Genomic DNA, 13,399 nt, shown 5'->3' with positions numbered 1-13,399 from the left:
AAAGACGTATGAATGAGGAATAATCAGTGTGACGGGTACAACAGAATGTGTTCGCTTTCCTTTGCCATTTTAACTCAAGCTATGTGCTATTATCTATTTCCTAGGTGTGTCTAATTTCTCAGGGTATGAGGCGAAGTAAAAAGGGTCTAATTGGGCTGCAGGGGAAATTGAATCTGCGGCAGGTACCTGAGGCTGGAGCAAACACAACCTCCACTCTGAAGCCTCTGGGGGGGTACACACCGCTACAAATGACCCCAACTACTATCTGTAGCCATGAAATTACTTGAGCTGCTTACTTCACACGGCACACCCCATGTACTCATTTGTTAAAACTGTTCCAATTCCTCACTAGAAAGCAGAGCCAATTACTCCGATATGAGCAGGGCTGGGGCATCTTTGTGAATTAGAGGAAATATTTTGGACTTCTAGTGTGTAAGTTGGCTGACAAGGAAGGCGGTTATTTTTAGCTGCATGTTTATGTAAGTGACTAACATGTTGTGGAATAATGAGGAGGCTCTCTGGATCCTCTGTGGAGCTACAGAGACGAGACTCTCAGCGCAGCAGAGGGTGATTGAAGGAAGCTAATGAGCACGAGGGGAGAAAGAACACAGGAGCAGAAAGGACTGGGATAATAAGAGCATGAAAATGCAAGGGAGATGCAGCAATTACTGGTAGGAGGTAAAAGTGAAAAGGAAAAAAAAAAAACAAATGATGAAAATTGAGAAAAATGTGATTGTGATCCAAAAGATAATTATCATGCTCATGAAAAAAAGACCACCGTCATTGGGATAACTTGCAATACTTTTATTTTTAGCACTGTTATTTAAAGCATGGAAATAATTTGATTTGAGTGGTACAAATTGTGATTTTCAAAATAAGATGTAGAGACGATCTCATGTCTGTGATTTATGAGCTCATTACTGCTTTTTGGCAAAGCCCCAAAATGTTTTCTCATCTTTGTACCTCAGCTTTATAAAAATATTTTTCCCATGTTAAGTTTCATAGTCAGCTCTCAATTTTTTTTCAACAAAGCCATGAGGTACTATTTCAGGTGCACTTCTGTGGCTTCTAAGTGGAGTGACTCACTGAAAATATCTCAAAACAAACTCTTCTCAACATAGATTCAAGTCATCTCTTATTTTTCTTTCATACTTGTATCCTGTACCCTCATTCTTGCACTGACACATCGAAAGAAAACACGCACAGCTCACTCTCATACATCATCTGGTACCTCTTCTCAGGAGGGGGCTCCTGATTGGCTGGTGGGGCAGCCTGCGCTGTTTCCTGCAGGTCAGGGATATTGGCAAAGTCATCTTGCTCTGCCACACCAATGGCCAAAGCCAGGACCACCAGCTTCCCCTCACTGGCTCCCCACAAAAGAGCACAACAGGTAGAAAAACAGAGACAGAGAGATAGGCCAGAGAAAGAGTCCAGATGTAAAGGACAGAGGAATCGAGTATGAAGAAGATGTGGTGCAAGAGGGAGAGGACAAGGAAAGGTCATTTTAGGTGGCAGTGACAGAAAGCTGAGTAGTGGCGGGAAGAAACAGGAAAAGACAACCCAAAAAAGTTAGCACTCCGTCCAGGGAAGGATATTAGGAAGGCTCCTTAAAGCAAAAGGCCAAATTACTAAGAAAATGATGATTATTTTAATGATGTGTGCTTACAGGTACAGCCTGTATTCACATCTCACACGTAACTGATTGGTTAATCGTCCCTAATGGATGTGATATTCAGCAGTTTGCATATCTGCCTCCACACGTGTGAGAAACAACACACAACCCAATCATTTCTCCTGATCCCTTACCTGCTTCCCTCCTGATTCACCTCTCCCTTCTGAACATACAAGGCATGTTTCTCCTGAGTTAAGATTTTATTAAGTCTCATTAAGAAGATCTGGACTAATTGTTTCTATTTGAGCTCTGGAGTATCTGGAGGTGTACAGAGTGTCATTATTTTCTGGGTCACTGCTCTCTCACTCCTCTCATTTCCTTTTTTTTTCTATTCTAGCAGAGTAGCTTTCCAAATCCCCCGTTTCTTCTTCATCCCTCTCCCCTCCGCCTAATTCCCTGCCTCCTCATCACTGCCTCCTTTCCTCCTCCCTGTCATACACACCGCAAGTTCTATAGCTTAAGCCCTCCACCACTGTACCAGTTTCTGCTAAGAAAATTTGAGACTGTCAAGCTGTGGTGAGATATCACCCTAAAACTTCACAATTTAATCTTTTTGCACGCCATTGAAAGCTTTTTCTTCCTGCTGCTGAAAGGCTGTATATTAGCCTCTGTGTCATACATGGAAACGAGCGGATTTTCAGACTGTTGGGCCTGATTATTGCTTTTGTTAGCAGCATAAGTTGCTCTCATGATCTGTCAAAGTGAAATCGACTTTATACTGCTTTTCAACGAACATTTAGGTCAGTGAGCTCAATTCAAAATGTATCATTTTGCATTTGTCACTTTTAACAGTGATTTAATCCTAATTTATTTTAATTACAATCTTACCTTAGATAGTATTCAAAATAGCTTTGGTTCTCATTCTCATTCACAACATCAGGCAATGACATCCAAATTACAGGACAACTTTAGGAATTTTCAGCTATTTTATGGCCAATCTTTTCCAAAATCGAACATGACGTCTCATTTAAAGACCCACTTTGGTGAAAATCATGTTTTCGCCGTTTTTAATGCATATTTCTCATGACGAAGGACAAAAATAAAATAATAGTTAAGATTTAAAATACATTTCTGAGTTTTTCTTTCTTCAAATCGTGAATCAGGAGCAGACAAAAAATGCTATTGGAAAAAGCTTGTTTGTGTGATGTAGAAGCTAATCAATGTCCCACCAGCTCCCTTTTCCACCCCCCTCTGATGCATCCACTTGCAGGAGACTAGATCCATGTACGTCTTCGTTTTCCTCATCCGAGCTGGTACAGCAAAACTTTACCGCGGCTCCAAAACTGGAGCCAACCAGCCATTTTTGCTTCACTCCCAATCTTAGATGGGGTTGTGAGGGGCTGTTAGCTAGCAGGAGAGCATGTAAACAGATGGATAACGGGAAGAGGGGGCGGGCTTACTCCGCCGACAATACCACCCACAACTTAGAGGTGAACTTTGAAAGAACTATTGCAGAAACTATTGTAAAAAAAAACAACACAGGTTTTTTTTTTTTATTTAGGCTAAAAACGGCATAATCATAACTAAAAGACCACTGGGACCCTTTTACAATAAATAAAAAGATGACTGGAATAGGACTTTAAATGCTGCTTTGTGGGAAAGTTTTGTAAAACCTTCCTTGTTTCATAAAATATTACCAGGGTCAACATTTTGTTTCCAAAACCAAAAAAAGCACAGAATTCAAATTAGCAAACTATTTTCATACTCTAATAACCAGAAGAATGTATCAAACAGAACTGAGAAGCATGAATTCTGGTCCATGCAAACATATGGTAAAATTGGAGAAAAAAAATACCCAAACAAGCTCAGCCGCAACAGAAAATATTGAGACATCTTTTTGAAACAACAGCAATGGCTGATCACAGGTACCGTTGGCACGGCAAGGAAAACATCAGCTAAGAAAACCCTCCAGGAGGTAAACATATCATTATCCAGGTCTATGATGAAAAGAACATTTTACAGAAGAAAACTCCAATGGCGCACCTCATCTTAGATCTAAGAAAAAGCAAAGCCAATTTAAATGTTGCCAAAAATGACTGACTTTTCCTCATTTCATGGTGCTAACGTGTGGACAGGGCTAGTATGATTGCTGTTTGATGCTTCTCCATGCTGCTACCTTACAAGAACAAGAATTATACATTCAAGGCTATTTTTAAAGTGTCACTCAGTTCACCTGATATTAAGAAAGCAGAGAGGGATGACACTTTTTTGATGCTAGAATAAATTATCGATTTAACGCCAAAAAGCATAAAGCCCAACGTCCCAGACGATCCATTTGGTTAAACTTCTCAACAGGATAAATATCTGTGTCAATGACACCACTGGATTCAATGAGCAATAATTTACCCAGACAGGGAATCTGGCCAAGACTGAAATTAACTGTCGTGAACAATGGGTCACGTCTATTACTGGACCTCTGTGTCGTCAATCAAATGAGCCGTTGATGGAAACACACTGACAATGACCTAAAAATCACATTTGCAAAGATGAGCACTAAAGCTGACGACCACTGGCAATGCTGTCAATGACCTTGGTGCGTGTGAGGTGTGCTACATCGCTGATGTCCGGTTTGTTCCTGGCATTAGTTCAGCTGTGAGACCCGCAGAGGCTTTAATGGACAAAAAAAAGAGAAACAAGTGGTGAGAAGCTACTCTAAAACTGATTCACTGAGCCCATATAGTACCTTGACAATGTCCTTGCTCATGCTTCCTTTCTTCACCCTGCCTTTCCCCGCCTCTCCTGGGCATTGGGGCAACAATATTTTGCAGAGCCAACAGAGCAGATGACATAAGATCAATGTGTCAGGGTTAACACTAATCTCTGTGCAGCTGCTTAACCCTTATCTCACACTGATGCAGTGATGCAAAAAACTATTTAAAAATGCAACATAAGTGTAAAAGTTACCATTGAACTTTAATAATTTACATTTGAATTGATGTGTCCCCTAAAAAATAATGGCAGCTAAATTGTTATTTTTTTAAAAAAAAAAATTGTGTTTTTTTTAGACCCTTTGTCAAAAAACATGATGGAGTGGGAACAGCAGCTCTATTCTGCAATGACAACTGCAGCAGACACAATGAATGCCACTGAAACAGATGTTGCTGTTTAGCAGGGCATCCAGCGTAACCATTTAACAATCCTGTGTGGGAATGGCAAAGAAGTCGCTCGCAAATGTCACACCTCACCATGTTTCATGCACATGACTTTCTAAAAATAGAGCCAACATTTGTTCTTTTTTTTTTTTGCCGCTGATTGCTCAACAAGAGGCTCGGGTGTGCTTCATCACAGCTCATCGGGTCACAGCGCCGATGTTCAAGACAAATCAAAATGCTTGGCTTCAGTAACCTTTAAAAATAAAATCTCATAAATTGTCCCCCAACTAATGTCATATAACAGACAGTATAAAACAACCATGCGGCTTGGAGATAAGGCAACAACTTGTTTACATTCATGAATCTATACCTATTAGCATTTTTAATAGCTTTTTCTCATAAGCTTATTTACTGACCTTTGTGTTTACATTTATCATTCCATATTACCAGAATCAGCCATGACAGACTCAGCTTTTGTTGTGGTAGACAGCGTATTTTCCTCCCTCAGCAGAACAGCTGGATTTATTAGAAGTCATGCAAAAAGCATTCACCGACTCAGATGCAAACACACACAAATTCATGCACACACACATACAGGAAATATTTTGACAGACCAAAGTAATATCCTTCCCTGGATTTTTAATGCATTTAAAAAAAACACACCAGTGGATTCATTTAAATACAGGTTAGTTGGCACTTAAATGCTTCTATTAATGATAATGTTTGTAAAACATTACAGATGAAAGATCAACTTCAGACACATTCATAAAATTACTTATTGCATATATAGCAACACAGACAGACACAGGCTTATAGGGCAGCATCAGCAAAATCAATTCAAAGGAACAGATATTAAGACTCACAGGAAGGACTTGACATCCAGGCCTCGATTCCGCATCTGATCCATCATGTAATCCCAGCTTCCGGGATTGGCGCGCGTGTGCCCTCCTGCTCCACCTCCCCTGCAGCGAGAGGCACCTGCTCCTGCTTGGCTGCCTTGAGCCCCCTGGGAAGCGACTTGTGTACCTGCACCTCTACTATCACCAGTGCCACCTCCTCCCTGTCCTCTCCCAACACCACCACCTCCCCCAGGGTGTCCAGGTGTTGTGTGTAATTGTCCCAAGCTCTGGGATGTGGTGGGGGGATGGCCGAGACCAGGGCCCGACGGATGGATGAGAGGCTGCTGAAGACTCTGCTGGCGCAACAGCGTCCTAGGCCGGGTAGGGCCTGAGTGGATGTGCTCTAGAGTGGAGGTGTAGGACAAAACTGGGTCCCCAAAGCTGGGTGGACAGAGGAGCAGGGAGGAAAGAGAGCGTGTTGAAGGCCACGGCCGACAGAGAATTGGATTATGAGAAGGGGTGAAGGAGCCAGATGTAGAGGAGGAAGGAGCAGGAGTAGAGGAGGGGTGAGAAGAAGAGTGTTGGTCAGACGTGGCAATTTCACGAGATGAAGTTAAGAAGAGATGAAAAGAATTTTTAAAGATCAGGCACGGTGGCACAGGGCAGTAGAGAGGAACAGCAGAAGAAGTCAGGTTGAATTCAGGATGGAAGAAGCAAAATTCATCCATACAGTAAGTGGGGTATTGTAGAAAGATGGAGTTTGAGGGCAAAGTGGGGGAAGACACAGAGGGAGAGGTGTTGGGAGGTGGAGACAAGAGAAAGAAGAGAGAGACAGAGAGCACCATGAGGCAGCAGCAGTAACTGAAGTAGAAGAAGTAGCAGTAAAAGGTGCAGCCTGAATGAGGATGTGCTGTGAGCTGCTCGTGAAGCTGAGTGGAGCAGCGGCGTACAGAGTGGGAGCTGCTCCTGGGTCGTGAGTGCGGGGTTTGCGCGCGCTTGCTTGAGCGTGCGTTTCGCAGAGGAAACGGCCGGATGTTCACTGTCCGTATGGGGGTGGACCGTCTCTGCACCGCATGGCCTCGTTGAGGTGCGTGGCTCGAGGCTTTGCAGCTTCCAGGTCTCCCCGATGAGCGCTTTTTTGCCTGATAAGAGATCCCCATGTCTTCTTCTCATCAATCAACATTCTCATCTCTCTTCTCCTTTCTCTCAAAGTATTTTTGCTCTTTTAAATACATGCTTAACCCCCAGAGAAATCTCAACAGCCAACCAAGTTGTGCAGCACGACTCCCTCTCTCTGCCAGCCTCTCTTTTCCTTCTCCTCCCTGTATTAAATAATGTTTAATTGGAAAATTGACTTTCCTAAAATGTCAAACTGGATAATTATGAGCAATCCTTCATTGCTGCCAACATATTATTTCCTTAATTCCTATGTTTTGGCACTTCTTACCTGATCTTTTTAAATATTTTATTCTATTCACTAAACATATCTTGCTTTGGTCATTGAGTAACCCAGACTACTGGAATTAGGTCACAGGAGAACCACTCACATGATGTAGGTGCAGTTTTCTCTTCTTTGCGTTACCTCTTTTAGTGTAAATTTTGGTCCCACATTCATAATTTATTCATGATCACGAACAAAAATCCTAGAAATAGAAGGTTTTGTAGAACAGACTTAGTTGATGAAAAAAAAAGGGCTGCACACTGAGAAACAAAAACGGTGAGAGCGATAGACACAACGATGGAGGAAAGACACAAAATGGGGTGTGAGACGCAAACACAAGAGACGCAGACACTTATAGCAGCCCGAAAATAGAATCCAATTATAGACAGGGGCAAAAAGAAAGATGAGAGGAGGAGAGAAGGAAGGAGGGAGTTAGTGATGAGCATAAATGTGTTGTGGAGGAAGAAAATCGCAGGCATGAAGTGTCAATGAAAGGTGAAAAAAATCACACAGATCCAAACTTTAACTGCCTCATTTACAGCCTGCTGAATATAGACTCCACATCATGTCACATGCAGTCAGTAAAAAATAAAAAACAGCCTCATCTTAAGAGGGTTTTGTTCCAGTTACTGAAGTCTGTGGTGAAATTCTGAATTTGAGCTTGCAGGCAGATAAATTCCTCACGTGGATAAATTATGCTTCCCTTTCAGCTTCAAACTATGCAGGAAGCTTAAATGTTCAGCTGGGCTGCCTTGTGTTAGCTAGTAAGTGTGATGCAGCACAAGCTTTTGTTATCTTCTGCTGATGGGAGTTCATATTTCCCCAGAGCTAACACCTTGATCCATGCCCAGTCACTCACCTTCTCACCTGAGCTGCACCCTCCTAAGCCTTATTTGCATATTTTTGTTTCTGCTCCCCAAATGATTCATTCAGCTAATCTTGCTGCAGAAGAAACAATCAAAAGCAACATTTTCAATGTCCCGAGTTGTGTGTTGTTGTTGCAATGCGAAAGAAAAATGTTTTTTTTTTTCCTCCTGGTTTCTGCTTTTGAACTCACTTGCTGGGTCTTAATCCTCCGGACTGCACGTGGCCCTGGACCGTCTGCCACTTCCCGGCTTTCACTCCTTCTGTCACCATGCTCTTCACGCTGTCACTGCGATACGGAGCCCCCCCAGCATCCCCATGCCCTGTTGCTGCCCCCTTCTGACCCCCTGAGACCGCCCCACTAGGGGATAGAGATCCCACAGCAGACAGAGAATACAGAAGAACAATAATGACAGGCAGAGGAGAAAAAGAGCACAGAAAGTCAGAAAGTCATATACAAGCGGGACAGTAGCTTGAGCATCCACATGGTCAGCAAAGTGAGACAGATCAGTAGAGTGTGTGAGGAGGCAGGCCTTGATTTCCAGGCCAAATTAAACAAGGGCGGATGAGAGAGATCGGCAATCCAGTGTGGTAAAAAAAAAAAAAAGGAAGTGGTGCAGAAGAAAAAGTAGGAAGAGGCAGCAGGAAGAAAGGAATTACAGATGGAGCCTGTGGAGGGTGGAAAACCAGCAACAAGTTCCTCCTCTGGGCCTTAAGGACTAATACTTTAACAGCAACAGTGTGCAGACACTTGTCATTTTACTTCTTATTACCTTGTTCCTTTGGGCATTATGGCCTCAAGTCATGCTCCTATGATCTATACGGTGAGTAGTTTGGAGCAGTGATGGCATTTACAAAAGCACCTGACCCCAAAATTCACTAATTCCAGTTTGTTTCTGCAACCTAATCGTCAAGATTTCTTCTAAACTATTTGAATTTGATTGAATTTGATTATCCAATAGATTCAGCAATAATGATCAGGACAAAGTGCACCAAAAAAGCCCCAATAGGAGGAATAAAGAAAATGGATGTAATCTAAGCATGCTCGCCTCCAGAAAGCACACAAGGCAACACAACTCATTTGACTTTAAAGGCAGACAACTCAGATTTCATCTTAAAACTGCTGCAGTGATGATCAAAATTAAAGAACAGTAGTGCCCTCTGGTGACATGACTACACCTCATTAATATGCACAACATCCCAGCTCCTAAAGACAAAAAAAAAACAACACATCTGAGAGGCATCTGAGACTTTAGCTTCTGCTGTGAATCCATGCGAACATGAGAAACTAAACCTGCAGAAAGGTCACCTTTAACACATCAGCAAATGACAGGATGCTTCATAGTCAGCCATAACGCTGGCACAGATGATGCTGTCAGGGTGATGGTCAGAGCAGGACACATAGGTGTCAAGCACATTTGACAAAACCTGGCAGCCAGGTTTTGACAAATTTCCATGGAAGTCCGCAAACATTAAAATTCCAGTCAGTAATCCAGAAACTACACTTTAAAATAAGAAAAATGGCTGCTGTTCTGTCATTACAAACATTATTTAAAAATTGTTAAGGGTAAAGAAATGCTTAACCTTGAAAAAACAAATCCTTCAACACAGTGACAGACAAAATAAGGCTCTGTGTCATGTCAGACGCTGGAAGCTGATGATCTCCAGAGAAATTCCAAAAAAAAGGAAAAATTATTTCCCAGCTGCCCATTGCTTTGGTGATATATTATTGGTTGGAGTCAAGAGGTTGCTTCTGCTTTTCAATGTGGGAAATTTCATCAAAATAGAGTCTCAATTAGCTGAATATCTACATCCTACTGATTCACATGCAAATGATAAAGCTGATATTTCTGCTGCTAATGCAGAGAAACGTCCATTACTTTTCATTATACGAGGAGGATCTAATGAAAAACCTATCTATGAGCAACACATTTGCCTTAAGAGCTTTTTCAAAAGAGGCGAACATAACAGAAAGACAAAGGTCAAAAGCTAGCTTCAGGAGTTTTCATCTAGTTCCTCTGTGGATACCTTGCATCCTTTCTGCAGGCAATCGGTCCTCAACGGGTTAGTGTAGCAAAGATGGACGCTTATAAGATGTTTCAGCCTGATGCTTGGTGCTGCGTGTCGTCTTTTTGTGTTATTGTCAATTTTTCTTGTTTCTCTTGACATTTTTGAAGTGTAGCTTTCAGGGATCGCAACACTGGTAGCAGAATGCCTAAGCTCAGAGTCCTGTAAAGGCCCAGAGGAAGAGAGGCGTGACCTTGCTGAGGCTTTATTAGATTCAAGTGCAGAGTGAGTGAAAAAAAAAGACTCATTGCAATAAGAGAAAACACTGTTACCTTCCGAAATAACATACAGTAGATGCAGTTCAACAGCTTCAATGTTAGTGAAGAACACTCTCGATATTATTCTGATGGGAGTCAGAGAGAGAAGCCACAGATGGATGTAAAACTACACTGGTGCCACACTGCAACCTGGTGTAACGGTCAACCCTCCACAACGAAAGCAACGACGACAACCAGCAAAGTCCAGGAAACACAAGCAAAGAACAAAGACACACACACAAACTCAAGAGAAGATCAGTTAAAGTGTGCATATCTCTTTGAAGGAGAAAATTTTGAGGGTTGTCCGTCTCCATGGTCACCCCATGGGAGAAAGAGATGAGAGGTTAGAGGTCAGGAGTTAGTATGGAGCGGCAGGGCTGTAGGGAGTGAGGGGCGTCCGAACATTTGCTTCATTTAAAGGTGCTGAAAAACACGGAGAAGCAGCAGAAACTCGCCTGAAGGGGAACTACATGGCGGTGCTGCTCTGTGGCTGCAGCAACACTGAAATGACTTTCACAGGAAATTATAATGCGGATGTGTGGTGTTTTTCTATGTACATGTTTCCAACCAGATAAAAGTTATCATTAGCAATCATTTGGGCTCTTAAGTATGGCAACACTGGAAGGGTTATAAGCCGCTTCTATAATTTTTGGATGATTGCTTTAAGGGGGAAGCAGGTCTAGAAATGCACAGGACTGCAACACTTTGACATTTATGAAATGGGTTTTTTGGAAAAGCCTGTGGCTAAACATCACAGCGTGACAGGATTGTGTCTTCAGTTACGGAAAAATAATCAGGAATATTAAGAAAGCCAACATCCGCATTCAGCGTGTCAATTTGCTGTGTGGCTACTGGCAGTGTCTGCATAGTAAAGAAAGGGAGCAGTGTAAGAGGGGAAAGATGGGACATAAAGGAGGGAAAGCACAGAGAAATGTGCAGAGGCTCTGCCCCTGCCTCATTACAGCCCTGCACGGGGGGGGAAGTCTCTTACCAGACTTAGACCAAGACTCACTTGAGCGTGAGGCGAGGATCTCCATATGGGGCATATGGAGAAATGTTTAGTACGAACTCCTTGGGCGGATAGGAGCTCCACCTCTGCTGCACTGTGCTGCTGTCATTGTTATTCCAAAAGTCTCTGTCTAGATCACTGTGGCCAAAGAGAGAGACAGGTCAGAGCAACACAACTACGGACAACCCCGGCACCATCCAAGAAAAAGTCGCTCCTCCTTGAGAAGATGGCGCAGGGCTTAGAGGACACGCTGCTCTTACAGCTGCATCAGATGAGAGTTTAGATTTAATCAGACCCAGATTTTCTACTTGAAGTATCACAGACAATTTACAATAGGCTTACAAATAAAAACAGAGCAGCCAGAGTGTAGAGGCATTCACCAGAACTGAGCAGCAAAGACAAAGAGGTACAAAATGGCACAAATTGAAAGAAAAAGGGGGAAAAGAAAGACAATTTCATACCAAAAGAGCTTGTGATCACATTTTGTTCAAAAAATGGCACAGCTGAACAACACCGAACATTAACAAGTCTGCAGTCCATCCTTGAGGTGAGCAGTGGGAAAGCATGAATACGAGGCAAGAAAGGGAGAGCTAAAACGCAGACACAGAAAGTAGAGGAGGAAACAGGTGAGCAGAATCACTAATGTCATACAAGTCACACAGCAGTAGTCAGGGCTGCAGGGCAGGGACAGAGGAGGAGAGAAAGGCAATGCACAAAGAGTAGGAATTTGAAGCTGAGATGACTAAGAGCACACCAATGCATCAGGAGCCAGTCAGAAAAGAAATGCACAAATTAGGAGATCAAGAAACCCCAGTCAGAATACATTCACAAGCAAAAGCCCAGTTTCACTGCTCAAAACTGTCAATACAGAAAGAACAAAGCACACCGAAAATCAGCTGTGAAAAAAAATCAGGCTTTAGGAGAGAGGTAAAAAAAATATCACTGGAGGTATGAACTGGAAAGCAGAGGTATTTTTCTGCTTTTTCTGGTTCTGTCATATGGATTTGTTTTGTCAAGGACACAGTAAACCTTAACCTGAGCTTCAAACCTGTAAGGAACATGACAACAACTTGTTCCAGACATTCATTTTGACAAGGAGACTTCAAGCCCATTTTTCTTTTACCAGAGCTGGCACCATCTTTGCGAAGCAGAGCATTTATACTTGCAGGGGTGTCAGCCAAAAGCTTTCCAGGTGAGCTAATGCCACTTTAATCTTGAATGACTTATCAATCTAACCCCACGTTGTGATTTTCTTTATAAGCGTGCTCTTACAGAGATTGTGCAATTCAAGATAAAACAACAGGGGGGCTCGTTTACTGCTTTGTTTGTGCAGAGGACATGGAGGGACTCAAAGTTGAGCACAATGGAGTTCATTACCACCAGACCCTAACCAGTTACTAGGCACTTACTTGATGGCTTTCTTCTCCCCTCGCCCACGTGCAGAGTCTGGAGTGTCGGCTGCTTCCACTCCCGGCTTGTTCCTCTTCCCCTGAAGCCAGTCGGAAAGGAAGGGATGACAGACAAGGCAGGGAAAAACAAAAGGTTTGCTTAGATTTGTTCTTTGGAGCTGTGTTTTTGCTGTGCTAATTTCAAGTGTAAATGCCTCTCCTATTATCTCACAAACACAGTGCCGTCAGCCCTCATGTTACCCTGATTATACTAATCAAAGACAAATCAAATCTGCTGTGAAGAGCCATTTCTGACTATGATAATCATTGGCACCACCCTGAAATTTACATGGCAATTGCCTCTTTGAGGTAATCCACTGGGTACTGCAGCAACGCTTCTGGAAGTCCGGCACTACTCTGATTTCAAATAGCTAGAGCATGACCTGCAGTAACCATGGAAATAAAGGCAATTTAAAAGGCCTCAGAAAGTAAGGTTTGCTGTAAGCTTTCTTCTGGAAAAGCTCATTACAGTCAACATTGTTTCACATGTGTTGCACCACAGGTAATCTCTTTTGACACGTTTCTACTATTGGAAGAGGCCGAAGCTCAGTTTAAAGCTGCCCTTCCAAACGGACGTCATAAATGCATACTGACCTGGATGCTGCAAAGCACACCATGACATGCATAATGGCACACCTCCGATACTACTCAGATACACATTATAGTCTCACCCCTAGAAACGGGCAGATGATGAACAGACTCCAACCCTA

The 13,399-nt window shown here is 42.6% G+C and overlaps 1 protein-coding gene across 7 annotated transcripts in view; it reads right to left on the bottom strand.

Annotated features, from left to right (window-relative positions):
- syt7a (synaptotagmin VIIa) overlaps positions 1-13,399 on the bottom strand; it is a 97,509-nt gene that overhangs the window by 34,558 nt on the left and 49,552 nt on the right. Inside the window, exons 3-7 of one of the 7 annotated variants that reach the window (XM_078948683.1) lie at positions 12,651-12,730; positions 11,245-11,379; positions 8,102-8,269; positions 5,628-6,044; positions 1,232-1,363 (exon numbers count right to left, since the gene is read on the bottom strand). In XM_078948683.1, the coding sequence (XP_078804809.1) occupies positions 1,232-1,363; positions 5,628-6,044; positions 8,102-8,269; positions 11,245-11,379; positions 12,651-12,730 (932 nt within the window). The other 6 variants (XM_078948684.1, XM_078948685.1, XM_078948686.1 and 3 more) reach the window with 6 other exon arrangements.

The sequence above is a fragment of the Oryzias latipes genome, chromosome 6 (genome assembly GCF_053564925.1).
Source record: "Oryzias latipes strain Hd-rR chromosome 6, Olatipes_Hd-rR_3.1".
NCBI classification, from domain to species: domain Eukaryota; kingdom Metazoa; phylum Chordata; class Actinopteri; order Beloniformes; family Adrianichthyidae; genus Oryzias; species Oryzias latipes.
The sequence above is the reverse complement of the archived record's forward strand: the minus strand, read 5'-3'. Positions and strand labels throughout refer to the sequence as shown.